This window comes from Kwoniella newhampshirensis, chromosome 4 (genome assembly GCF_039105145.1).
Source record: "Kwoniella newhampshirensis strain CBS 13917 chromosome 4, whole genome shotgun sequence".
NCBI classification, from domain to species: domain Eukaryota; kingdom Fungi; phylum Basidiomycota; class Tremellomycetes; order Tremellales; family Cryptococcaceae; genus Kwoniella; species Kwoniella newhampshirensis.
The window spans coordinates 591,631-618,368 of record NC_089958.1 but is presented as its reverse complement, the minus strand read 5'-3'; the positions used below and the strand labels follow the sequence as shown (position 1 = coordinate 618,368).

At 51.3% G+C, this 26,738-nt stretch overlaps 7 protein-coding genes across 7 annotated transcripts; 3 read left to right on the top strand and 4 right to left on the bottom strand.

Moving 5' to 3' along the window:
• Positions 1–128: 128 nt before the first annotated feature.
• Positions 129–1,741, bottom strand: IAR55_002214 (uncharacterized protein; the record flags this gene model as incomplete). The annotated part of the gene is made up of 3 exons (XM_066945331.1): positions 129–539; positions 593–668; positions 747–1,741. 3 exons carry the CDS (start codon positions 1,739–1,741, stop codon positions 129–131), a joined length of 1,482 nt encoding a protein of 493 aa, XP_066804020.1.
• Positions 1,742–4,314: 2,573 nt separating this feature from the next.
• IAR55_002213 (uncharacterized protein) lies at positions 4,315–7,045 on the top strand (the record flags this gene model as incomplete). Its single annotated transcript, XM_066945330.1, has 9 exons — positions 4,315–4,597; positions 4,679–4,812; positions 4,875–4,955; positions 5,026–5,103; positions 5,156–5,617; positions 5,667–6,083; positions 6,144–6,405; positions 6,467–6,579; positions 6,635–7,045. 9 exons carry the CDS (start codon positions 4,315–4,317, stop codon positions 7,043–7,045), a joined length of 2,241 nt encoding a protein of 746 aa, XP_066804019.1.
• A 1,274-nt stretch (positions 7,046–8,319) lies between these two features.
• Positions 8,320–11,489, top strand: IAR55_002212 (uncharacterized protein; the record flags this gene model as incomplete). The annotated part of the gene is made up of 12 exons (XM_066945329.1): positions 8,320–9,114; positions 9,176–9,229; positions 9,287–9,478; positions 9,534–9,635; positions 9,685–9,944; positions 9,999–10,065; positions 10,121–10,141; positions 10,187–10,264; positions 10,327–10,721; positions 10,777–10,862; positions 10,934–11,005; positions 11,068–11,489. The coding sequence occupies 12 exons, from the start codon at positions 8,320–8,322 to the stop codon at positions 11,487–11,489; spliced, it is 2,544 nt and encodes an 847-aa protein (XP_066804018.1).
• A 685-nt stretch (positions 11,490–12,174) lies between these two features.
• On the top strand, positions 12,175–14,469 carry IAR55_002211 (uncharacterized protein; the record flags this gene model as incomplete). The annotated part of the gene is made up of 11 exons (XM_066945328.1): positions 12,175–12,213; positions 12,437–12,494; positions 12,630–12,738; positions 12,897–12,959; positions 13,051–13,075; positions 13,148–13,225; positions 13,330–13,536; positions 13,647–13,808; positions 13,904–13,973; positions 14,050–14,122; positions 14,256–14,469. The coding sequence occupies 11 exons, from the start codon at positions 12,175–12,177 to the stop codon at positions 14,467–14,469; spliced, it is 1,098 nt and encodes a 365-aa protein (XP_066804017.1).
• Positions 14,470–15,086: 617 nt separating this feature from the next.
• Positions 15,087–19,476, bottom strand: IAR55_002210 (uncharacterized protein; the record flags this gene model as incomplete). Its single annotated transcript, XM_066945327.1, has 3 exons — positions 15,087–18,357; positions 18,422–19,158; positions 19,222–19,476. The coding sequence occupies 3 exons, from the start codon at positions 19,474–19,476 to the stop codon at positions 15,087–15,089; spliced, it is 4,263 nt and encodes a 1,420-aa protein (XP_066804016.1).
• A 944-nt stretch (positions 19,477–20,420) lies between these two features.
• Positions 20,421–21,391, bottom strand: IAR55_002209 (uncharacterized protein; the record flags this gene model as incomplete). Its single annotated transcript, XM_066945326.1, has 5 exons — positions 20,421–20,459; positions 20,515–20,677; positions 20,745–20,895; positions 21,103–21,171; positions 21,349–21,391. 5 exons carry the CDS (start codon positions 21,389–21,391, stop codon positions 20,421–20,423), a joined length of 465 nt encoding a protein of 154 aa, XP_066804015.1.
• A 1,319-nt stretch (positions 21,392–22,710) lies between these two features.
• IAR55_002208 (uncharacterized protein) lies at positions 22,711–26,318 on the bottom strand (the record flags this gene model as incomplete). Its single annotated transcript, XM_066945325.1, has 7 exons — positions 22,711–22,788; positions 22,860–23,412; positions 23,468–23,525; positions 23,589–24,574; positions 24,636–24,699; positions 24,764–25,180; positions 25,250–26,318. 7 exons carry the CDS (start codon positions 26,316–26,318, stop codon positions 22,711–22,713), a joined length of 3,225 nt encoding a protein of 1,074 aa, XP_066804014.1.
• Between the last annotated feature and the right edge of the window lie 420 nt (positions 26,319–26,738).

Below are 26,738 nucleotides of genomic sequence, written 5' to 3'. Positions count from 1 at the left end.
TATGCAAAGTATGGAGAGCGATACCGATCGGCTCTGTGATCATTAATATATAGTACAAACAACGTCTCATCAATGCTAGAGCAAATGCACAACCTGAAAATCCCAAACAACAACTTATCCAACACATCTTACGCCCCTTTACCTATCCCGAAATCTCTCATCAACGGTTCTAGCCATTCTACCTTGACCATGCCCTTCACCGCAAACTTGCCTTCCTTCCTCGTGTACCTCTTCATGGCACTGACGCTGGGATGCAACAACCCCTGATAAGCACCGACGTAGGCCGGAGGGCATAATCGTCTCGCTTCGAGGTAATCGACAAGATTGACATGTGCATGATCCTTGAGCAACTTTCGAGCTTGAGTGAGGGTTTGTGGCAAGGGATGAGTATCGGGTCGGGATCCGGTGGATGTCTTGGTTTTGGTGGGACTGGGCAGGGATGGACTGTCGTCCAGTGCGCGAGAAGGCGTGGGAGCGACAGTTGGGAGATCGAGTAGATCTTCGGTTTCATTATTATTCTGCATGTGTACCAGACCGAGCTGTAGTCAGTAATGTCAGCTAGGAAATCTCAAAAGGTGTCGTAGCCGCTCACTTCCACACAAAGCGATTGCCATAATCGCAGCTTATTCGCCTTGATGGTCATGAAATTCCTCGGATCGGAAAGGAAACTATCGATCACAAATCAATCAGCTTGACTGAATGAGAAAGGAAGCTGAATGGAAAGGGAAGTTTCCACCATGGCTCACCTATCGATCGACGATGTTGCATCTTCCACACTCATAACGCTCATCTCTCTCGTCCTGAGCGAGACAGGTGTTCCAATCTCGCTCTCCAAGGCGGACAGCGCATCCACCTCATCCTCTTCATCGTCATCCACATCCTCATCGTAGATATGACTTGGACGATTACTGTAGGAGTATTTCGAGCGATGCACGACGACCCTGACCGGTGTTTCTGCTGCGGATCTAGGCGAAGTAGTCTCCGACTCGTCAACGGCGAAGAGCTCGTTGTCGACCTCTGCGTCATCTCTGGTCTGCTGAGCATGCTCCGCCCTTTTCTTCGCCTGTTTACCACCTCGTCTGGTCTTGCGTCTCCTTTGACCTGGAGGTAGATGACCATCTTCGACGATCAGTTGTGCTGCTGAAGAGGAGGATTTGGACGGTGACGTTTGATGATGTTGCAATGGTGATGAATGAGGAAGAGTGCGATTCGGTCGAGGTGTTTCATGCACCTGATCCATATTGCCCTCCACGCTATGGATCCCGGTCTCTACCGCCGCAGCTAGTGCTCGCTCCCTTTCACCAGCTTCCAGCTTCTTCCTCCGTTCTCTCCTCGCGGCAGACTTTGACAATTTACCACCTGCCTGAGCCCCACTGGTGAAACTTTCTGCAATAACACCGTTCACCGAGGCGGAAGTGGTGGAAGAAGAGGTGAAGGCTTCCATCGCCGATAATGACAGTGACGAAGATCGATATTGTGGATTGCCGTGTCTGGGATATGGCTCGATAACTATCTCGTAATCATCTGATGGGGAGCTGAGCGATGCTCTTGAACTGGAAGCAAGAGGATTGGGATTCGGTCGAATGTATCGTACGCTTGATGAAGAAGCTCGACGGGAGGCGACCTCGTTGCGAGTGGAAGATGATGAGTAGGTAGACAGTGATAAAGCATCGAAGGAAGAGAGGATCGAGTAGTCGGATGGGGAAGGAGAAGGTGGAGCGGGTGCATGGAAGGTCGTCATGGCGAGTGGAGACAAGGTGTGTTGACAGGAAAAGGGGGAACGGAGAGGTCTGTCTAGCGACCGGAGGAGGAGATGGCGGCAGAGCCGCGTTCTCAAATGGGCACCTTGCAGTCCAGTCGGTTGGTCTAGTGCTCCTGCCGACGGCGATGGAATTGGAGGTTTGAATGGAGTTGAGACTTTGAAGAGGAATGTCGAATGTGATGTACAGTAGCGCAAGTGATCAGACGATTCCCATCCAGCCACCTGGTATTTGTTGTTTTTTGCGGGAAAGGCAGTCGCTCAGGAACAAACCACAAGACACGAGGAAGATGGACGGCGGTCGCCGCGATTTACGGGGTGGCAACAATCAAAAGGTGCTGTGGCGTTGCCGTAATCACGAGCGAAGAGCAGCAGCAGGAGTCCTATGTACGAATGCGAGCCTTCATCCAAGGACACGGATCACAATTGCAGACTCAGGTAACGTGACACACAACGTGGGAAGGACTGCGCCAAGGTCCTCTTGTGAGTTGATCGGACCTCGTAATTCTGCCCACATTTGAGCTTGGACGGTTGTGTGCCATTTCCCCACTCGATCTAGAGCGTCCTCTCCAGTCCCGATGTATCACATCAAGGATCCCATACCGACTATAGTGGTCGGACAATGCTTCCTGTCTGTGTGGTCCCTTCTCTTGTTATCTCTGTATCTCCAGCACGCCGCTCAACCGGGTTGTTCTATAAGTTGAACCACTTTCACGGGATATGTGATGCTGGATCGCCCTCAGCCCCCCGTCCAATACCTTTCTAGGACAGTGTTCCGCCCTTGTGATCTGTGACACATGGGCCTAAAGATTCCACCTCAGCTGCTAGGAATCGGCTACAAACCGATATCAAGGATCCGTCTCAATGTATGCTCATTTCATGCAGCTTGGTGCACTTTCATTGTCTAAAGGAGACATATTCGATGTTGGCACCTCGTCTGAGAAACTCACGACATCGGAGCCTTGCCTCTTCCCTCAGGCTACTAGTATAATACTTCAGTATAACGTTAATTCCTTTTTACGTGTAGTGTGGAGGTTTGGACCATCTTGAAGGTGGCAGACGAGTACATTCTGGAGGGAGAACAAGGGGCTGTATCAGCGTCGAGTGACGTGGCTCATTGAAAGGAAACAGACGATCTGGGAAGGTCAAGAGAGACCAGTTCTCGCTGTAGATCACATGTCAGCATTGATCTTTTGGTATCCGACAGGATCGACCATCGACTTTGCGATGATATGGTATGTACAACCATTCCGATGGTGTGGCAAAGCGATGAACTGTAAACTTTCGACTGCAACACTTTGACCAGCGATGTCGGCATCGCCATGCAACTGCATGTAAAGTGGCTTGTCACCCAGCTGATCATACATCCGGACACGATCTGTGTAACGATGTCTAGTCGCCTCGCTAACCCCCGTCTTTTCAGCTCGACTGACTGCTTTCATATGACCATACAGTACTCAGTGATGGCATTGATTTCACTACATTCCCCTGGAGTTCTATATGAGCCAAGACTAATCACGACGCCTGTCGCATCGAGAGCAGTCGTCAGTTAAAACCATCACACCTTATGATTTTCGACGACAAGCGAGCTTCGCATGGATTGGCGAAAAGTCCAAGGTCACAAAGGCTAAGTTACCTCCGCGTGGCGAAAAGTGAACGCCTCGAGATTTTTGTGCCAGGCTCGAGGGACGGTCATGAGCAGTAATACAATCAAGGCAGCGAAACGCTCAACCTGTCAGCGACCAAACGCACTTGCGCATGAAGGGCCGTGTTCAGGTGGGAATGAACGAAGTGGCTTCTCAAACACCGGAATGGCAAAGCTCAACTTGGGATTGCACTTCAGACGTCTATTGAGCGGAACATATCCATCCTACATCAGCACAGTACTTCACAGGCTAGGTAGGATGCCTACTGTAGCAGGGCCATCCGCCGTAGGAGCAAGATGGGGCAGATTGAAGTGACCGGAAAATGAAGTATAATACTGAGCGTTGGTCGCTAAGTTATATTTCGGTCAGCAAAGTGGAGGTATGCTTTGCCACCTGTTAGATGTGATCCCGAGCCAGACGGGCAAATTCCTGCTCGATCTTGATAGTTCATCTGTTCCTCGCTTGCAACTGTGCTTCTCGGGAGAGAAAGGCACTCAACAGACCGAGTCAGTCCGGTTTCTGAATGCATTTGCAGGGGGGGGGGGGGCAGAAGGGTGAGCTGAGAAACAAAGGACAGTTACTACCCCTCACCCTTTTCACTGGAATCTTGTCATTGCCCGCCCCCCCCTGAATGACGTATGACGCAAGCGGCAGACCTCCACCTCATCGAGCACCTGAAGATGACGAAAAAGGTTTGGGAATGAGTGAAAGGATGACTCTGGTTGGCCGAGCAAGGTTCATTATGCAATGCAATTGACACAAGTCAAACCCTCGTGATCGTAGTGCATACACCTATTTATTGACCTACTGCTTCCTTCCTGACCACTATATATTTGAGTACTTCTTATAATCTTTTGCCACTGCTCTCGACTTCTCACCCTTCTTTATAACCGTAAAATCATAGTCACCATGGCCGCAGTCGTTCAACAAGGTGAGAGCCTGTTTCAATCACAAACTCGATCGCCTTGCTACTATTCTCTGCCTGAGTCTGTTTATTTCGATGTATCACTGATTCCACCCGATGCACTCACAGCCGTCAATGCCGTCGCTGGCGACGCCAAGAAGCGTCAGATGGACACGTTCACCAAAGATGAGAACAAGGATACTCCCTTGACTTCCTACTTCGGCACCAAGATCGCAGAGACCGACATCGCTCTCAGAGCCGGTGCCAGGGGGCCTACCGTTTTGGAAGGTGCGTGTCATTCTTTTCAGCGAAGTCGCTGTGAATTTTTCGCACTCATCGTGGTCCTGACAATGTTGTGTTCCACCTTAGACTTTCACAACCGAGAGAAGATCTCCCATTTCGATCACGAACGTATCCCCGAGCGAGTCGTTCATGCCCGAGGTGCAGGCGCCTTCGGAGAGTTCAAGCTGCACACCCCTTTGACTGGGCTCACCACCGCTAAGGTGAGTTGCGACCTGCGATACTGGTTCTCTACCTGCTGATAAAACTTCCGCCCATCTGTCAGATCTTGACCGACACCAGCAAGGTCACCCCAGCCTATGTTCGATTCTCTACCGTAAATGGGTCCAGAGGAAGTGCCGACAGTGTGAGAATCGTTCGATGGATCTTGTGGTGAAAATACACCACGGCAGAGGTTGAACTGATGCCCGACACAGGTTCGCGATCCTAGAGGATTCGCTGTTCGATTGTATTCGGACGAAGGTAACTGGGACATCGTTGGAAATAACATTCCCGTTAGTCCTCCGCTATGGTCCAATCTCGGAATCCCGCTAATTCCATCTCAAGGTCTTCTTCATCCAAGATGCGATCAAGTTCGTCGATCTCGTTCACGCTGTTAAGCCTGAGCCTCATAACGAGATCCCTCAAGCCCAGACCGCACACGACAACGCATGGGACTTCATGGGTCTCCACCCTCAAACCACCCATATGCAACAGTGGATTATGTCCGATCGAGCTATTCCTCGATCTTTCCGAATGATGCAAGGCTTCGGTGTCCACACTTTCCGACTCATCAATGAGGAGGGCAAGAGCACTTTTGTCAAATACCACTGGTCGCCTCATCTCGGCACCCATTCGCTTGTTTGGGATGAAGCCCTCAAGCTAGCCGGGCAGGACCCAGACTTCCACCGAAGAGACTTGTGGGACGCTATCGAGGCTGGCGCTTACCCTAAGTGGGAGCTCGGTGTCCAAATCGTCAAAGAGGAGGACGAGCACAAGTTCGACTTCGACTTGCTCGATGCCACAAAGGTTAGTCCTCTATGACAGCAACCGGTCAACAATCACTGACATCCTACAGCTCATTCCCGAGGATCTTGTTCCCGTTCAAAACATCGGTACTCTTACCCTTAACCGAAACCCTGTCGACTACTTCACCGAGGTTGAGCAGGTCGCCTTCTGCACCCAGCACATTGTTCCTGGTATGGACTTTTCTTCCGACCCTCTCCTCGCTGGTCGAAACTTCTCCTACTTTGACACTCAGATATCCCGAATTGGTATCAACTTCAGTGACATTCCCGTCAACCGACCGGTCTGCCCGTTCGCTACCAACGCTCGTGATGGTGCCATGAACATGACCAGCAAGGCCAACAGGACTGCTTATCACCCCAACCGATTCGACGCTCTTCCTACCACCGCACCCGCTCAGGGAGGATTCAAATCGTATCCCGAGGTTATGGCAGGCATCAAGGAGAGAATTCACGGTCCTAAATTCAATGCGCGTTATTTTCCTTTACATCGCCAGGACGAAACTAGCTGATCACCTATTCACGTACAGGAATTCGTCAGCCAAGCTCAGCTCTTCTATAACTCGATGTCTGCGCCCGAGAAGAAGAACATCGTCAGCGCGTACCAATTCGAGCTCTCCAAATGTTACGAGACCGTTGTTCAGCAGAACGCCATTGACAGAATCAACTTGATCGATCACGACTTGGCTCTCCAAGTCGCAACTGCTTTCCCATCAGTCAAGGTCGGTGAGGCCAAGCCTAACCACGGACAAAAGTCAGCGTTCCTTTCTCAGGTCGATGGAAAGAACCAAAGTAAGTTGGATTTCGTGGATCCAGGTCGCATTGATGATCGTTTGACTGACTCCCTTCTTAGTCTTTACCGCCGCTGGCCGAAAGGTTGGTATCTACATCCTTCCCGGATACTCTTACGCCCAGGTCGAGCCCATCAAGTTGGCTCTCACTGCTGCCAGTGTCATCGTCAAGTTTGTGAGTATTATTTATGTTGCTATCTAAGACGGCACACCTGCTAACGGAAACGCAGGTCGCTCCCGCCACTGGACCCATCAAAGCTGGCAACGGCAATACTCAGATCGCCGAGTTCACCTTCGAGAACTCTCGATCGACCCATTTCGACTCTATCATTTTCATTGGTGGTGATGACGACAGCTACCCCAAGCAGCTCAAGCAAGGTCGACTTATCCACGCCGTCCGAGAAGCCTACATGCATCTCAAGGCTATCGCTGCCACTGGTAACGCCGTTTCTTGGGTGACCGATATCTGCCTTCCCGGTGACTTTAGCCCCGAGGTCAAGACCACCGAGTCCATCTCCCTCGAGAACGGCGTCTTGTTTGCTCCTTCTGTAGGAATCGGCGCCGAGTTCACCGCCAAGTATTTGGACGGTCTTTCCAAGCACCGAGTCTGGGACCGAGAGGTAGAACACATCGCCGCGTAAAGGGGAATGGACGCCAGGAGAAGATTGGAGCACGGGAAATGTGAATCGCACGCAAGGATGGGAGAAATAGCTTTCAAAGGTACTCTGTAGCACCTAATCTGAATAACAATCATACTTGTTGAACTCGATGCCTTTGTACATGTACATGCAGTCAAAACCATTCTGTACACGCGCTCTCCTCGGAGATGACCATCCCTTCCCTGTAGTTGATTGATACCAGCGCTCATAGCCGGATCATGACGAGTCAAGTTCCGCTCCGGGACTGTTGGGTCCTGGCGGCGATCACCATTTTGTCTGATCGTTGTTTTTCAATTTGGGTTTTCATGGGCTCAAAGCCGGGAAAACTAACTTGGCACTGGGCCCTGTCCCTGTCACTTATTGATTCCGTCCACGTACCCACCTGGGAAATCACCTCACTTATCGCAACCCAGCAAGGACATCATTCGTGCGTGTGAGTGAAAGAGAGAGAGAGAGAGAGAGAGAGAGAGAGAGAAAAACACAGAGGAAGGAACAGATTGATTGAGAGATCGATAGATGGATAATAGCCTGAGCCAAGACCATCTTCGAAAAAAGCATATTCACACGACCTGTCTTGTCCTCGGCAACACTACGAACGGGAGAAACAAGAGATATCTGAACTGCTCATCACCGAACGGAAAATCCCCATTCCCTCTGTCCGTTATCATCGACAATACGAACTTCCTATTAACCTCGACCAGCAATCCGATATCCTCCTTCGCATCACTACATCCGAAACTCATCATTTCAATTCACTCGCCCCCATCTCACTGCTTGCGTATCGTCGGTCTGCCGAGCCTTCAGGATACATACGCTTTCGCTTGATCATCCATCGTCTTTCGATTGAGCAACCGTCGGATCATGGTCATGTTTTGATATCGGAAGCTTTCGAAAAGAAAAGATTATTGTGTACCGATTCTTGTCCAGCTGGACGGGTTTGGAAAAAGACAGGAAGATACCGACCGACTATCTGACCATCACCTCTCAACCCACGTCTGGTTGGCACGTCGGGCTACGTCGCAGTTGATCGAAATACGCCAAGACGATCCGGAGATCAGGCATCGTCGCTATAAAGACCGAAAACCCCATCACGCCTGGACATATCTGCCCAGTCAACGCATACCTTGACACGCTCATTCCAGCACATCACCCTCACCTATGCGAAGCGACACACTTGATCGCATCAAGCTTCGTCCAATTGAAACAGCACAACGGAATCGACAACGGGGAGGGGACTTATCCGCTTGCCGCACAACATGTTAGAATCGAGCGTCCTGCACAACTTCTCCCGACCACCGCCTCGGCGGCCTGGTCCCGCTCCTCTGCCGTCTGCAGATGGAAGTTCTACCGATCACGATGATAGCACAGCTAACTCATCTTTCGCATCCACCACTTCCACACATTCGACCACGTCGTTTCTCCTCCCTGAAACCCCTTATAATACCATGTTCACTCCAGGTGCCGATATGGAGTCAAATGGAGGCGGTGGAGACTACAGCTCATATTCACATAGAGGTGGGATGGAAACCATCTACGAACCAGCGTTCGACAACGGCAGCGAACCCGTTCCGTTACCGAGCCATTCTCCTGAATCATCACTGCGTCAATCGTATCTCTCCTCACATGGATCCACGAATCTCGCTCCCACTTCTTCAAATACGACATCTATGACATCTTCAGCAACATCATACAAATCGGATTCTGCACTGATTTACAATTCAGATGGCGTACCGATATCCAATCGACCAATACCCGCTCCGCTCCTATCATTACGATCGACCACCTCGTCCATGCATCCACATTCTCAACATCATTCCTTCTCTCCGTCATCCCATATCGAACAGATCACACCGAGCACCGAGCTCTCGCAGGTCTCTTCGGCCACTCCACCGAACGTGAAGTTCGGTTTGGATCTCGAAGATCCGAGAGGCATGCAGGAGGATGTGGATGGAGCGAGATTAAGACAGATGGGTTACAATGCCGTTCTGGGACGACATTATACTTTCTGGTCGAGTTTGGCGATCAGCTGGCTGAATATCGGTGCTTTGCAGGTTGGTCATTGCCGACATCATACCGTCTGATATCTCAGCTGACAGGGCGATACTTTTCCAGGGCACGATATACGCTGTATCGGGCACTTATAGTTATGGAGGCCCGATAATGATTGTAAGTCCTTCGGTCGTTCATGTAATCAGAGTAGTCACTGATACGACTTTCGAAAAGCTTGTCGCATGGCCGATATCAGGTATACTTTGCCTGCTACTCACTCTTACCTTGTCGGAATTTGCGTCGGCTTACCCTGTTGCCGGCGCCATGACGACTTGGGCGTGGAAGCTTGCAAAAGGCGGAGTTGGTAGGGAAAGGGGTTGGTCGTGGCTGATCACGGGGTTCGTGATGGGAGGTCATGTCGGTAATGTAAGTAGATTCACTGTCATCACGATGAGACGATACCGCGCTTAATTTATACCAGATACTGCTCGTGACCTGGGAGATATGTAACATCATCGCTGGGACTATGTCCCTATCGTTTGATTACCACAAAAGGCCGTGGCATATGTTCTTGTTCTTCCTGGTGAGTTTTGAAAAACATCTACTCCCGTGCGAACTCACAATCTGTCCAGGCGGTACTCCTGATAGTGGGGTCGGTCGGCTCAACACATTGGGGGAGGTCTCACTACTTTTGGTTGGCGTCCGGATCTTTCGGATTCGCAATGTGGCTAGTGCTCTGTATCACACTGTTGGCAACCAACGCGACCAAATTTCATCCCGGAGACTTATTCACCAAGTTTTACAATACAACCGGCTGGAGTTCTCGACCATATGTGTATATCCTCGGATGGCAGTTCACCACGATTGCGAGTGGGGCAGATGCCTCAGCACAGTGAGCATTTGTCACTTCCTCCACTGGTTCTCCGCTGATATGAACTGTTCACAGTATGGCTGAAGAGACGCAGAATCCGTCGAGAAATGTCCCCAATGCCATGTCTGCCGCTGTCATCGGCGTGAGTCCTCTGCGCCACCGTTGATGAGTTATCACTGACTCGCGGAAATAAACAGACCTATGTACTGGGATATATTGTAAGTTGTGATCAGCAGCTTCCGTGAATTCATGCTGACAAGTAGCCGCAGTCAATCGTTCTTCTTCTGCTCTCCGTTCCTCCGGACGACGCTGCCACGGTCAGGATGCATGCCTTCCCATTTGTAAGTGTAACGAGCGCCGCTCGAAAGCAGTTTACATATCTGATCACGAAATGTTCAATCAGGGTTACATCCTCACCAAGGCCATTTCGAAGTCCGGCGCAGTAACGCTCTGCTGTTTGATGGTCGTTGTCCTCCATCTTCAAGTACTTGCTCAGCTTCAGGCGTCATCGCGATTCGTTTTCGCCCTTGCTCGAGAACAAGCGATGCCGTTCTCCGACTGGATCAGGCAGACCAACGAGAAGAAGAACCCAGTGCGAGCCAACTGGCTGGTGATCGCCCTTTGCGCTCCTTTTGCCTGTATGACACTCGGCAGTCAGGCAACGCTATATTCAGTCTTAGCAGTGACGGCCAGCACATTGAGTTATGTGGGTTACGCTGTGCCCGTCGCATTGTATCTGGTCTCGGACATGGATCTACAATTGGAAGGCAGAACTTCGTGGTCTTTGCGAAAGTGGAGGTGAGCCGGCCATCTGTAATCAAAACTTCCAATGCTAATCGATCTCACGGATCAGTAAACCTGTGGCGGTCATTGGGCTCCTGTACGTGGCCGCAGTGGTCATTACCCAGACGTTCCCTGGCTCCAAACCTGTTACAGCGGGTGAGCTTCCCGCTTCAGCGTCACACTGTCGTAAAGCTCGTTTATCTGGTGCTGACTGTACGCCATCGCAGCTACCATGAGTTGGTCACCTGTGGTCATCGCTGGGACAGCTTCGGCCTGTTTCATAACTTGGAAGCTGTACGGTGAGTGCTTGCGAACAGAGCGAAGATGACAAACGTCCTGATCCTCATTTTCGTGATGCTAGGCGATCGTCATTTCGCCGGACCTATCAGAGCTGTGACAAAATGGGAGTCAGGTGTGGAGATCGATTTGTCCAGTACTCTGGCAGCGTCACGATCTCGTCATTCTGCCAACGCGACCACTTTCGAACTAGATGCAGGTCGGGCGGCCAACCCAGGATCCTCGTTGAGACTCGCCCTATCACCAAATGGTGTTTTGGAAACATCACCACCTTTCGACCATGCCGCCGGTACTTCTGTGACGGTGGCCAGCGTTCAGGACGACGCGGACGAAGAGGAGGATGAGTGGACATCGAGTAGCGAGACGGAGAGCGAGGGCGATTCGGATGGATCAGGCTCAACCATTACGCGAGAGACGAGGACGAAGACAAGTATGAGGACGAGATCTAGACCAGGTGCGAGATCACCGAGAGTCGAGGAGGTCTAGCGTATCGTCAGCATTGGGTTGAAAAAAGGGCCAAGTTGTTCATATCTATTGGTGAAGGGGTTTAAAAATTTGTACAAAACAAGGGAAAGGGTTGTACATAGAGTCGTTTGATTTGGTTTGACGGTTTTTCGTTTATACACCAGCACAGTTTACACCACACCACACCCAAACATACACCTCTGTTCAAATCCAAAATAGGATCGGTGGATTTTGTCTTGCGTTGTATAATTGTACATACATCTATATGGAATAGGTATATGACTTAGGGTCACCGTTGGTGCGACACCAGTCATGAGATGGCGACGTTTGACATGGTCAGACGTAAGATATGAGATTGAGCAGCGACGCAATTCGATCAAGACACAGAAAACATAAACAAGCGTGCCTTAAAACCATGTCCTGGTACCGTGTTCAGCGAGATTCGACGACGATCATCTGCATCTAACCACCTATCTTCAGAAACAAATCTCTCGTCCATGCATGAGTCTGAAATCGATATTCGTATCGAGTCGACGAGTACAATATATCGACTCAGACAAGGAACATAGACATAGACACAGACATAGACATAGACATAGAGACAAAAGAAGAGTCAATATCGCCGGAGAGGTCTGGCCCCTAGTAATCAACCGTGTATCGCCTACTGAACATCCTTCGAGTACGAAAAGAGGACCGGTCAAGCACGATGCTCAGTGCCACAGAGAAACATTCACGGCTGGCCGTTGTGAGTACTCTTCGTCCCTCCCCTTTCCTCTCGCCACCTCTCTCTCTCTCTCTATCTCTCTCACACCCTTCCTCATATCGCCAGAACGTTCCCGTGCTTCTACCCTGCCAAGTAGGCAAGCGCGAGACGAATGTTCAGTCTTTCTAGTCCGAGCTTCCTCCAATCTGAGAAGGAGGAAATGTCCAGCGCTTCCCTGCTGATAATCACACTGTTCCACACACAGCTCGGTACCGTCATATTCTACATGGTCGTAGCGATCAGTATGACTTTACTCAACAAATGTATGTTGGCGATCTTACCGCTCGGTCTTGCCTCTCATCGTCCATTCTGAACAGAACAAATCAATGCGCAGTATTCCTATCTACCCGCGGGCAGAACGCTGACATCCCCTTTCCTCTCGTGTTCTCGACACTCAGCCGTGCTGAGCTCGACCCCGATGCCCGTTTTCTTGCTATTTTGTCAATCGTCAATAGCAGTATGTCTCTTAGGGGTAGAAAATGCTTTGGGACCATTCAAGACTCCCAAGTGAGTTTCGGTCCTCCCTCCCACTGGGATCGTGCCCCCTGCTCTGTCCGTTCCACGAACATCGCAATCGTGCACCTGTCCCCCTTTCCAGTACACTTCATCTGCGACGATGAAAGATATTCGTTTGAGTGTGCTGATCCTGCTGCCCGTTTCCCCAGATTCGATATCAACATTGCTAGAGAATTGGTCCCTCTGACATTCGTCAATGTTCTAGGCTTGATGTAAGTCGCCTTCCACCTTGCGATGTAGCTCCTCGACCATTCTACGAAAGCTGCAGCGCTCACCAGCTTGCTATATGCTATATGAACATAGATTCAATAATGCTTGTCTGCAATACGTACGTTGCTTTCTGTTCGACGCAAGCGATTCCACATGTTGGCGGCACGCTAATATGATCTTGTAATACCAGGTCGACGCATCTTTTCATCAAGTTGCGAGAGGTCTCGTTCTCCCATTCACGATCATTGTGACCATCATAGTCCTTCACGTACGTATCTATCTTCTTCCTCTTTCTCACTGTTTGTCATCATCATTCTTCTTATCACTGCTTGTGTCATGCCGACGAAAGCCCTGACCTACTCTCGTTCACAGCACTACCCTTCCCCATTAGCGTTGATGGCAGCTCTCGTCGTCACCTTCGGTTTCTTCTCCGGTGTCTTGTTCGATCCGAACCACGCCTCCTCAGCTGCGTCAGCTAGTGTTGCCGGCAGTGCGAAACATTCTTCGTTGGGAATAGCGTTCGGAGCGATGTCGAGTGTGTCCTCAGCTTGTCACGCAGTGTTGATCAAGAGGGGTTTGGTGAGTACTGAATCCCACCAACTTCTCCGAGAGAGCGAGATCACAAGCTATAATGCTGTGATTGAGCGTTGAGTTCGCTTCGAATCGCTGACGAGTCCGTATTGGGGTAGCAAACCGTTTCCAATTCGCCGATAGGATTATCATACTACAACAATATACTGTCGACCATCGCATTGATACCTTTACTCATTGTGTCGGGCGAATTGCCAGGTGTGCTCAAACTAATAAGATCACCCGAAGCAGCCACGTTCTACCAAGGAGCGGGTTTGACCGTAAGTTGACTACCCGAACCAATCTTGAAGGGCATAGTGAGCGCACAGTCTGTAAAATGAACAATGCTGATCTGGCGTGTGATATCGGCTTCTAGGGAATTTTCGGTTTCCTTATTTCGTTGGCTTCTTTCATGTCGATCAAAGTGACTTCACCAGTGACACATAGTGAGTTTCGAGCTTCTCCTTCAGAGACAATGCATTGCCTTGACCTAAGCTGATGGACGGCGTTGATAACTTATAGTGATCTCATCAGCGGCTCGGGGTGTGTTACAGACCATCTTGGCAGTGTACATATTCGGTGATGTGATGTCGCAGTGAGTCTGTCTTCTTGGTTCTGAGTCCTAAACCTCTCCCGTCGTGCCCGAAGCGGACATCCGTTCTTCAACGTGAAGAGAAAAAAAAAACACGTCAACATGAGCTAAGTAGGACCCCTTTGCATCTCAATAGCGGTCGAATCATCTCCATCTTCTTGATCGTATCCGGATCCATGCTTTACGTCTACGCCAAAAACGAAGATGCGAAACGATCGTCTTCGTCCACCTCATCATCGATACCATTATCCGCTCAAGATTACGATCAGACGTCAGATCCGAAAGCGTTAGAAAGTGGTGATCTCCATGCCATTCATCGAGACAAAGAAGATCGGGAGGGGTATCGGTAATTTAGTATGAGCCAACAGAGCCCATTTGGTGAAGGATACAGGATAGAGCAAAAGTAGGCATTCAGTAATTCATACATACATCAGGGACATTGGAGGTCGGAATAGACATGCATGTTAGAGTGTACTTACCGCGCAACAGGGGATTAACTACTTTGACAATCCATCGATTGCTTCAGAGGAATCGAAGCGTCTTCTCAATGCGACGAGCCTTGTGGCCCCGACAGTAAGTTGGTAGACAATCTGACCAGATGACAAAAGGTTGAACATGCATTTGCGACAAATATATGCGTTTCTTAACCCGAAATACCAAATTGGATATATATTTGATGCTAGGTACAACAACGAGACAGAAAGACAGAGACAAAAACAGAGCTTGATATACCTGAGAAAACGGAGTTCGAAGAAATAAATAAGAGGCAGGTGTGAGCGAAAAGCGAATGTCGAGGGATGTACTGAATGAGGACACAACAAAACAAAGCAGAACCAAACAATAGACTTTGACCGTTGAAATTGAAAGCTACATCTGATCTATTCGGAGAATTGGGAACAATACCTCCCTGCCTTGGACTCGGCTTCGAGCCGCGAGCCGAGAGCCGAGCCTAGATCCACACCCTCACTCACGCACTCGACGTTTCGATCCTCGGCTTCTTCGCGTCCTGCTCGATATTCGGACCGGGACCAGCGACCGTGGGACTTGCCGTACTTATTCCACCAGGAGCGCCATCTTCCAGCTTCCTCTTCGTGCCCGCCGCTGGAGCAGAGGTCTGAGACAAAGCAGGCGTCGAGGTCGCCGTCGTCGAAGGAGCAGAGGAAGGGGCTCTGCTCGCCGCAGCTCCCGGTCCCGGTCCAGGTGCAGGACTGGGTGTTGCTGACCCAACAGCAGGTTTGCCGCCTCCTCCATTCGTCATGGCCGGCTTGACAGCTCCGCCAGGTGCTGCTTTCTTCTGTGGAAGAGGCGGCACTATACCCGTTGCCCAAATTCTCTCTGCGACCCTCAGGTCGATATCCACTCCTACTACCCTGATATACCTCAGAAGAGCAGAAGCGTTCGGACCGACAGTGTTCACATCCCCCTTGGCATTGGCGACGGCTGCGATCATACCGATGACTTTCGTGAGACTCGTTCCGGGTGGAGCAGGTCCAGGTAAAGGTTTACCTCCCGGTCCAACAGTCGTATTCGGAGCGGGCGTCGTTGGTTTGGCCGCAGGGGCGGGAGCAGGTGTAGTAGCAGGTTTGACCTGTGCTGGAGTACCTGGAGCGCCCGGAACGCCCTTTGGAGGCTGCAGCGGCCGAGGTGCAAGGCCACCTGCGGGTACATTTGTGACGGCTCTGGGGACATTGCCATTCGCAGCAGACACACCGTTCTTGATGCCGCCGTTAGGAGCTGTTCCTTTTGCTTGTGCAGCCTGAGCGGCTTTGGTCGCTTGTTGCTTGTTCTTGTTGATAACCCAAGCTGACAAGACGTCGACTGCACCGGCTGCACCAAGCAAAGTAAGCTTGTCGAGGATATCGGTCGTCAGATGTCCAAAGGTTTGCTGATCTAGGACGAGGGTCGTACCATCGCAGACGAAGGGAAGGGGATTTCCAGCAGCATCGGTGGTGGAAATCACGCTCTTGGCTCGCATAGCTGGCGTGATGGGCTGCATGACCACAACGATCTTCGCCTTTGGTTGCAGGATACCTTTCGCGTTGGCAGACACAGGAGCGGGAGGAGCGGGAGGTGCTGCAGGCGTACTTTGAGGTATTGGTCGAACCATCGGACGTGCTGGAACGGGCATAGCTCGAGCGATGGGAGGCTGAGGGTTTCTTGCCGCCTCCATGGCCGCCTCCCTTTGCTTCTTCGCTCGTTCCTCTGCCCTAATCCTTTCCTTCTCCCTCCTCGATTCCGCATTCTTGTCCTTGCTCGCTGATTTTGCCGCATCTCGCTTTTGTTTCTCCTCGAATAACGGACCTTCCTCAGGGTCGATGATCCACACTGAGCCTTTGGACTCCGGATCATCCTCGGGAATGCGCGGGACCTTGAGGAAGGCCTTGTTGAGTGACAGGTTATGGCGAATCGAATTCTGCCATCCGGAGTCGACATTGAGCCGGAACCACTCCCATTCACCGGCCACCCAGTTACACACTTCTCCCAGTGTACCTCGACCCCGCGGAAGATACTGCAATGCGCGATGAATTATCGTCGCGAACGTAGCCGTCGGCTTAAGTGGAGGTGGACCGATGAAAGGCTTCCCATCGAGACCGAGTATGGGTCCAGGAGGAGGCCTCGGTCCAGCTCCAGACGGTGGTATAGGTACGTTAACGATGATGTGTCCTGCTCGACCTGAAGTCTCATTCAGCTCGGTACAATAGAATGGGGCTTGCGGTTGAGGCGAGCTCGCGGTGGAAGCTGGCGGCGTTGACCGAGCCTGCATGTTGGGAGGCACTGGTTGACCCGGCTGCACAGGCGGTCTGACCATTTGTTGAGGGTGAGGTTGTTGCTGAGGATGAAATTGACCCTGACTACCTTGTGAAGGAAGATGGGGTCCGTTGGAATGAGTATGAGGGTGACCATTGGGGTGCGGAGGTTGCGCTGGTAGCTGAGGATGAGGATGAGGATGTTGCATGTTGGGAGGTGGTCTCGCAGCCTGCATCGGTGGCCTGACAGGCATTGGCTGGCCAGGCTGACTTGGCTGACCTGTGGGGCCTGGTGGCCCGGCATGAGGCGTTTGTGATGCCACCACTGGCATCGTCTGGTTGGGTGGACGAACGACGGGCTGGGCAGCAGGAGCCGGAGGTCGAACAGGTGGTGTAGGAGGTGTGGGAGTCGGAGCAGAAGCCATGGCCGCGGCAAGAGTCGGAACTGGAGGCGGAGCCTGTATGACCTCGGCCAGAGTCATCGGGACTGGCGGATCATCTGGCACGACAGAAGCCGGCGTGGGTGCTGGTTTGGGTTTCTTCTTGTGATCCTTCTTCGTGACTGTAGGCTTGACATCATCGTCCCCGGTCGCCGCGCTGTCTCCAGCAGTTTTGGACTTCTTCGTCTTCTTCGAGGGAGTGGGGGTAGTAGTAGAAGTTGTCGTTGTTTCCCCGGTCGCTGCTACCGCGGGTCCGCTCTCTCCATCTCCTTCAACTGGAGGAGCCACTGCTTTGACCTTTTTCTTCTTTGACTTTATAGTCTCCGTTCCCGTTTGGGTCTTCGTAGCTTTCGTCGTGTCCTTGCCTTCCTCGTCCTTGTTCGCCTCGACAGCTGATTCATCGACCGCACTCTCCGCGACCGACTGAGTCTGACTTTCCTCAACCTTCTGTTTCGTCTTGGTTGACTTTTTGGACTTCTTCGGTTTCTCCGCCTCGTGATCGCTTGCGACCGACGAAAGTTCTGATTCCTCATCACCTCCAGCCTTCGTTCGTTGCTTGACTTTTGGTTTCGACTTGGTGACCTGCTTTTTCCCCTTGGGCTCCGCCTCGTCTCCCGCATCTTCCGCTTTCTCTAGATCGTTGGCTACCTCGTCATTGTTATCACCACCTTCACTGGCTTCTTCATGATAACTGTCCTCCCATTCCTCGTGATCATCACTATTCTCATCCGAGTCCCATCCGTCTTCCCAACCATTCTCGCCCATACCTTCGATTCCGAGACCGTGCCCATCGGCAGCGGCAAATGCGTTGAAGGCAGGTGGAGCTCGAGCGGCCATGGCCGCCGCAGATGCTGGCCCAGGTCCTCCTTCGCCGTAGAACTCCTGATAGCGAACTTCGGCTGCAGGGAGATTGTACGGATAAGGGAGGTCGTCGAATTGTTGGCCATCGGCGTTGGTACCATCGAGGGCGTATTGAGTGTACGTTGGGGATGAGACGGGGGAGGGCGGGAGGACGAACGAGAATATCCGGGTCGCAATCTGTATTTGTGATCTACAAGTCGAGAGTTCCTCGAATCAGTGTGGAAGAATTTCTCTTTCCCACAAGAATCACTCACCCTTGAGCCAAAGGGACAATTGAGCCTTTCACGTAGTAACGATCATCGACCCAAGCACCGTTCCTTCCGTAGATCTCCAAGCAGAAATGACCCAAATCCGCCCTGTATTCAATCTTAGCGTGATTCCTCGATACTGACTTGAGTGGTCCAAGATCGACGTCGACATGTTCTACCGGAGCGGAAGATTTTGCTGGAGGGGGAGGTGGAGGTGGAGGTGGGATATCATGAAGATCAATCTCCACATCCATGTCCATGTGGATATCTGGCTTCATATCGAGCAGGGCGGTCGGGTCAAAAGGTGGCTCAGAGCGGAAATCACGTTCGACACTCGATTGAGTGAGACGCTCTTCCACCTTGACAGCTTCCGCCAGTTCGGCCAAGACTCCAACATCCTCTTCCTTGATCTCCGGTTCGTGTTCGTGGTCAAAGCCAAGATCAAAGTCGGGTGTCAGGGATGAATGGTGTATGGATTCGTGACTCAGGAAGAACGGTACAGGTGTCGGTTCAAAACCTTCGACAAGAGGGGTAAGGATCGGTGGGACTGGGGATTGGGAGGAGGCTGTGGCGGTGACAGGAGGGAAAGAGGTGGGGGGAGTTGAAAAGTCGGCCAGTGGTGGAGTGTTGAGGATGGTGGAGGGAACAGGCAGCGGAGGTGACGGTTGATTCGGGTCTAGTGGTGGGTTCGTAGGCACTGTTGGAGAAGTGATCGCAGGTGGAGGGACAGGTGCCGCTCGTTCCTGCGAGATCTCCCTTTCAGCATGACACCCTACCTCGCTCGGCATTCATGAGCATGTACTCACACAATTCCTCCCTATCATCACCATCAACGTCCGGACATAGTAAGAGAAACCCGTCACATCGTCTCCGAACTGAAGCTTGTAGAATGCCGGGGTGGGTTCCGTCTTGGTCCTGTCAACGGGCAACGAAGCCAGAGAGGGGACTGGAGGCTGCCATGGTCCTGTCGCCGTCGCTATACCAGATCCTCCAGCACGTTGTACTTGGCTCGCATCGTGGTGTTGATGATGGTGGTGATAGTGGTGATGATGACCAGACATTATAGCCGTTCGTCCCTCACCTACGAATTTGCCCCTCACTTCCTCTTCTTCTTTGATCAGAAGAAAGAGAAAGGGAGTTGAGGGTGGGGCAATTCGCGGAAGGAATGTGTCCGTTTGGCGCTGACGCTCGATTGTCTCGTATGTTTCGATATGATGTGTGTGTCGGCAGAAAGCTTCTCTCCCTCCCTTGTCCCCTCGTGTCCAATCTCAGACTGATATGTGGAGTGAGTGTATGCGTTGACTGATTTATGCGATGAAATGTATCGATAACTCTTCTGTAACCAGTCATCAAAACAATTGAAACCGAGAGTGTCTTGCACCTGGCTGCTTGTCCGATATCCCAAGTCCGGCATCAAAAATTGATTGAAAATTTACATCAATTCAGGGAAATCAACCCGTAATATTCCCGAGTTGGGATTCGTACAATGTAAAACTCTGGGAATCTTCCACGGGTCATGCTGGGTTTTTGAAAAAGTTCTACTGCATAGCAAGGATGGGTATTGTCCCGGTTCATGTCTGTGCGGATACGAGGGCTGAGCACCGATAGATAGTTGCTATTCGCATCTACCTCTGATACCGGTCAAGACCGGCAGATCAGTTGGCCATCCCTGTTTCTGCTGTCGTCAACGAATTCATTCATCTTCTCTATCACTACTACTCGCTGCGAATGAACACTTTCAAAGTGTCCATGTGTCGTCTCCTCGAAAAGGGCAGAAGATGGGAATCAATGGCAAACAATCAATAATCCTAAACAACAACGTCTTCTCGCCTTGACAAGAACTGACAAAGATATAGGACAAAAGAAAGGGGGATATCACGGCTTGAGGTTATGTGCCTCAGGCAGTCATCGATACTAGATCGGGTGGGGTACTATGACTTGTTCTGGGTGACTTGATGAGGAAGGAAATTGAGCGGAAACGGGAGTCGGACGGCTTGGAAGACGTTTACTCATCGCAGAAAGGAAGATAAGTGTAAGCAAGAGCCTGGAAGACCATTGCGGTCAGTTACTGGCCATAGTCACTGCGCGGCGGCACTTACATTGTACAATGTCTCGTTGTACTGAGGGTAAGCGAAGGACTCGGTGTCGACACAAAGGACCTCGCCGACGTAGATGTTATCACAGGCGGCGTCGATCTGAGGGTTGTTGGCCCAGAGAGTCTCGTTGGAGATACCGTACATTTCTTGAACCCAAGCGCAGGTGCTGCAGTACATGATATGTAAGCAATATGCAATCGGTGCCCAATCCCCGCCGCAAGAAAATAATTCACTCGTTTGGCACAATGGTGTAAACCTTTGTGCAGTCTTCTCCGGAGACACCGAGACAGACGTTCTGTCCAGGTTGGAGGTTGTCGCAGTTCTCATCGATCGCAGCATCGTTGACGAGGGCTAGTTGGTAGGTGGAGACTCCGTATTTTCGGGCTGCATCGGGTTTCCAGGTGATCGATAGGATATCAAGGTTGGAAGTTGCGTGCAGTTGTTTACATCGGATACGGAAGGAGGGGAGAAGCGGCAGAAAAGGAAAGACATTGATCAGCTTCATCAGTCAAACAATACCAAGCAAGACGCCAAGACATCCATGTATTCCGTCGAACACCCCTCCTTTGTGATTGGAACGCTCTCACTCACAGATAGAGTCGCAAGAGTCGCCCTGTTGAACGGTCGCATTACGCGTACATCCGTCAATAGCCATCACGGCTGTTTGGTGGGGTAGGAGTATATTCGTATATGAGACGTGGAGTTGGTCGACGACGACGACGATGATGACGGGACGGGAGGGGGGGGCAGTCACGAAGGGGCAGTGGAGGGAAGATGAGGTCGAGCTTGTCAGCCATATCTTCTTATCTAGTCTTCAACAGACAGAGAACAACTCACCGGAAAGAAGAGGAAGAGCAGCAAGAGCAAGAGCAGCGAACATTTCGGATGAGATAGTTTCTTTGTACGTATCTAGATCGAGTATGGGTGGATGAGGATCGAGTCGTCGAGGTTGAGAGAAAGGAGTCTGATGGTTATTTGATGTGTTGTCGATGTGTTGTTGGGTCCGGGATGGGTGGAAAAGAACGTGAGATGCGAAAGAGCGTGGTTGTCGAGTCTTTGAGTCGAGTTTGTGATGGTTGTGATGTCAGTCAGCGAAGTGAAGTCGAGAGAGAATGAAAAGGAAAAGAATGAAGGAGGGAAGGAAATGCAATGGTCTTGGATGGTCGGATGGTTGGATGGGATGAAAGGGGAATCCCCACTTTCACTGCTACTCCTTTGTTTCGTCTTGCTCTCTCACCCTCTCTCACTCACCCTCTCTCCTTCTCTCCGCAGAAACAACAACGGATTTGATTGATTGATTGATTGATTTCGTTTTTGATTTTTCCCTGAAAAGCAAGCACGGTCCTTTTCCTCTGCAGCCACAGTGGGTGCCCTCCCTGTTCTGGTTACCACAAACGGCAATCTCGACACTCTTCTGTTTATTTTTATTTCAGCTCTTGGATGATATAGACACGTTGGACGGGGGGGCTTCGTCGCAAGTGAAAATAATGTAAACAAATACGAGGGCACGTCGGTGGGGTTGGTCGGTTGGAAAGGGAATCTGTCTTGGCCAAGCACAGTAATAGTAGTGGTGCGGAAGAGCACAATCCTTGGCGTTTGGCGTTAGGCGAACGGACACCAAACGTCATATTGATTGAAAACGCGTTGATGATAAGAGAACATCACCAGTCGGATCGATATCGATCTTTGACGGCCAGGGTAATGGACCGATTCTTGAGACTGACTGACCACACGTCAGCACTACGTCTCTCCAGAGGGATGCCCTTCCATCGCTTCCAGTCGTTTGGCAGAGCGACCCGAGAATGCATCACATAGTATGCCGGAAATGCATACCTGTATGTCGGGGCAATGAGGTCTTCCATGCCAAGGGTACATGTGTGTGTTTTACCTGCTAGATATACAGAAGAACAACAGCTCCTGGTACGCGTTTCACTAGTCTGGAACAGACCACACTGGTCAGAATTGTGACCCTGCTCTCATACTTGCATGCGCTCCCACATCATCCGTTCAAATATCGAAATCGTGCATCATCGTCATCAAATCGTAATCGTAACCGTGACCTCGACCATATCTAGCAATCCGACCAGCAGACCCGAAGCCAACTAAACAGCAGTAGCGCAACAATCCGGACTCAGGCCATACCAAATCTGTTCTTCCGACCTTGTTAAGGACAGGAGCTTCTCCGAAGTGATAGAGCACTCAGAAGCTCATTCTCGACGTGAAACTATCGAAGCCGGTGAAGCTTCTCGAACTGTTCAACGAAATGTCCTGCGTGACCTAATCGACCATCCGTGGCGTCAGTGAACTAACACCTCATGTCGGTATGTATGTTGAGATTGGTGACTCACGATCTCCACATCGTCATCTTCGTCCTCCTTCTCGACTTCGCGTCTATATGATCTCATCTCTTGCAAAGTCCTCTCAACCTGATCAGCAGTCAACATCTTCATCCCATTCCCTCTTGCTGCTGCTGCACCTTCCCAGATTCCTCGACTTTGTGAATGTCCAGAACTCCCACTGCTGCCCCTACTCATCGCCGCACTTGATCCTGTACTGTTGTTGCCTGAGGCCAACCAAGCTGGATCAGGCTTATGGGCGAAATGACATGCGTCTCCAAGTACACATCGGCCCAGCTGGAAATGCCTACACGGCTTCGTCCTCCATGGTCTTGGTTTCTCGACAAGGGGGACGTTGTCAGGGACCACCCGAGTGTGTAGGAACGAGCAGGAACCGCCGCTGCTACATCCGGAAGCGGAGTTGAAGAATTTGCAGGGCAAAGTCTTGTGTTTCGGGTGAGGTTCAGCCGGAGGGGAGAGGGGAAGATACTGGATTTCCGACGAGTTACTGACTGGACTTGCAATGGACGACTGTTCAGGGGAAAGGGGTGGGATGGTGTGCATGCTAGGAGAGACACCATGAGCTTGATACTCATCCGGCACCCGGAGAGCTGACTTACTAGGTGCACTCGTTTCCGTGAGGGCAATATCCATCTGCGAAGAACTTGCAGGGGCGAGCTACAACATCAAACGATTGTTAGCGTGTCTTCGCGGTCTGACCCAGCTTCACTAATCACTCACTCCTAAAATACTCCTTGGGCTCCCTCCTCCTGACATCTCCATACTTGGTCTTCGCCTCGGTCGACCTCAATGCATTCTTCATCGCTGCGTCCTGGACAGCCCAGCCTGCGGGTGTCCACATCACACCCAAGCCGCCAGGAATGTTAGGTATGGAAGGATCTTGATATCCTTGGGGAGACACAGGCGACATCGGCATCCCCCAAGGGTAGGTCGGCGCATTGTATGGCATCGGATTCTGCATCAGCGCAGATGCATGAGCAGATCCATCCATAGGATGAGCAGTCCTTGCCATGGCGCAAGCTGGAGACGAAGGAAGTGGCGGACCCGCCTCAAATGCGATCGTGGACAAGTTGGATCTCGAATACTGTCGAGCTCGAGTCTCCTCCTCCAGCTGCTGGACCTTGCGTCTGAGAACCACCGGATCGTAAGGCGTCGCCGGATCAGAGTCACTTCCGAACGTCGATGCTGCCGACGGAGGAGGGATCAGGTGTGTTGGCATGGTAGGAGTCTTGACAGTAAGCTCTTGTTCGGAGCCGGTGTTCGCAGCCTCTAGTTTCTCGATCTGTTTCAAGCTGGCGACTTTCCTCAATGTCAGCGGAGGACCCTTTGACCAAGTGCTAGACTTGACCGGCGCAGCGATGTTCGGTACAGCTGCCGCCGTCGACTTCTCGTCTGCCGCAGCTGGTATAGATGGTTTTGCTGGGATTGAACTGGGCAGAGCAGAGATGTGATCGCCACTACTGGCCTCTTCAACTCGTGATGGAAGGAAGGGCGGCGCAAAGGCGGACAATCGACCATCGTTTCCGTTTGGGAATGTGTAGGGGATCTCAATCGATGAACTGAAAGTGCTTTTGGTTAGAGCACGAGTCCAGGCCGAAGAAGGGCTACCAAGTGAGCTGGATTTGCGATGGGTGAGGCGGTTGCATTTGGGTTCTGTTCGCGCATTGGATTCGTCCCCAGTGACATGAGGAGTATTCTCATCATCACTGTGAAAGGCCACCACATCAGCGAAGAGTACATGCGTGCAGTCACATGGATCGGACTGACTGGATGAACGAGCAGTAGTCACCGTACGGGCAGTGTCCTTCTACGTAGTCCCTGCACGGAACGGCTGAAGAGCGATTCCACGTAAGCATCATTGTCACCTTGTGAGTGATCCGATCTTGTTGACTCACTCTTGTACTTCTCTCGACCTTTTCCGCTAGCACCTTTCCCACCCCCAGACATGAGAAAGACTGTACCAACCAATTCCTTCCCTTCGTGATCTTCCACGACCACCCTCTCGCCCAGCCCTATTTCCCCGACATCCGCGCTATCCCTGATCCTGAGAGTCTTCTTAGGGGTGGGCGACTGCATTTGAGCCTGAGCAAAAGTACCGCTGGTAGGATCTGGAGACACATTCACCCTCCCGTTGAAGAGGTTCTGATCTGGAGGGGTGGGAGAAAGCATCTGATATGCTGATAGAGATGGTTTAGCCGAGGTGGAGCTCGGACCGAGAGAGGGTGAAGCGATGCTGTCCAGTGCATGGACAAATCGACATGGTCGAGAAGTACAGGTCAGTCCTGGGGTATGGTAAAACTTGCAAAGAATGACTAGAGATACATCGTTCAAAATTAGCTTCTGTCCATTACAACACAACCTCAATGAGTTCGTCCACTTACTCTCTCTCTTTTTTGATCCATCAGCGTTGGCACCTTTCGGGATCCCAGGACTTCTAGCGCTCCTCAATCCTGCCAAGGATCCGGCGCTGTCAAGCCCTTTCATCACTTGGATACCAGAACCCAAAGGCGATTTCAATGCGGTAGTACCGTCACTCCCAAGACCAGAGGTTACAGGGACGACATCTCCACCATCTTTCACTAGTGCCACTGCCAGTCCCCTTTGTCTGGCCACACTCGATGCACTCCCATTGAGAAGACTGGTAGCACTTGTCATACCGGGAGTGATCCATCCGGATCTCGAAGAAGAAATAGCACCGCCTGACCAGATTGAACCGAATTCAATATTCCCAACGGTCGCACCGGTGCCGCTGTTGGGATTGTCGTTGATTTTGGTGAGCGCCGGGGCGATAGATAGACCTCGAGAAGCTGCGGTCGAAGCGAGTCGAGATGGAGAAGTCGGAGACAATGCAGTATCATTCAAAGTTCTAGGACCTTGGTAAGAGAGAGGACGACGATGAAGAGTCGAACGTGGCATCTGGTTTGGCGATGAAGTGTCGGACGAAAGAGGTGGAGCTGGAGAGATGAGTTGTTCGATATGATCATGGTCTTCAGGTTCCATTCGTTGTCGTTGAGGAGTCTTGTACAAAGGTGATTTCAACGATCCGCCACCCTCGCTGTCCTTGGTGATCGTTTTGCTGGCTATCGCAGCGGGCTTTGAACCGATGACATTGGTCGAATTTCTGTTGAAACTGACCCGTCGACCTCTCCTTTCACTATCGCTCACGATCGGATCATGAACCGAAGAGATGCTCAGCTGTCGCTGCATCATTGAAGCAGCTTCGTCTTCAGCTTGAGCTCCAGCTCCAGCTCCCGTCCCAATTGCAGCGGAAGTCAAAGGAGGGACAGTGACAGGATCAAAGGTCCGAGCGAATGGGTACGGATCGACCGAGTGCGATCGAGAGCGATGAGCGGCGAATGATGGAGGTGTCGGGAGCGTGATGCTGACCTTTGAAGAAGAGGAAGGTGGAGTGGCCGGTGGAGTGGACGGTGGAGTGGTCGGTTCAGACATGTTGATTCTGGGACAGGACAGCAGATATCAGAATTGGAGCCAAATCATATCAATAGCTTATGAAGTGTTATACGGAGAAAAGGACACTATTGATGTGTGAGAGTGGCGCACAACGCCAACGGCCGGTCGACTTACCTCGGTCATCGATCAATGGGAACGATATGATGGTTAGAGCGAAAGGACTGACAACGGTTTTAGTCGGTGTCGCGATTGCAGAGCCGGTAAGTTAACCAAGGTAAGATAGGCAAGGGAGGGAGGCACCGCCGAGGTAAGAGCGAGCACTGTGTTCTTGGAGGGCGGTCGTCTGCGAGAATCGGGGGGCCGGGGGTCGAGCTTTGATAGAATCAGACCTGATCAGGACTAAGGCGAAATTTCTTGACTAAATATATGACTTAGCAGTCTGGGGAGGAGTAACTTTCA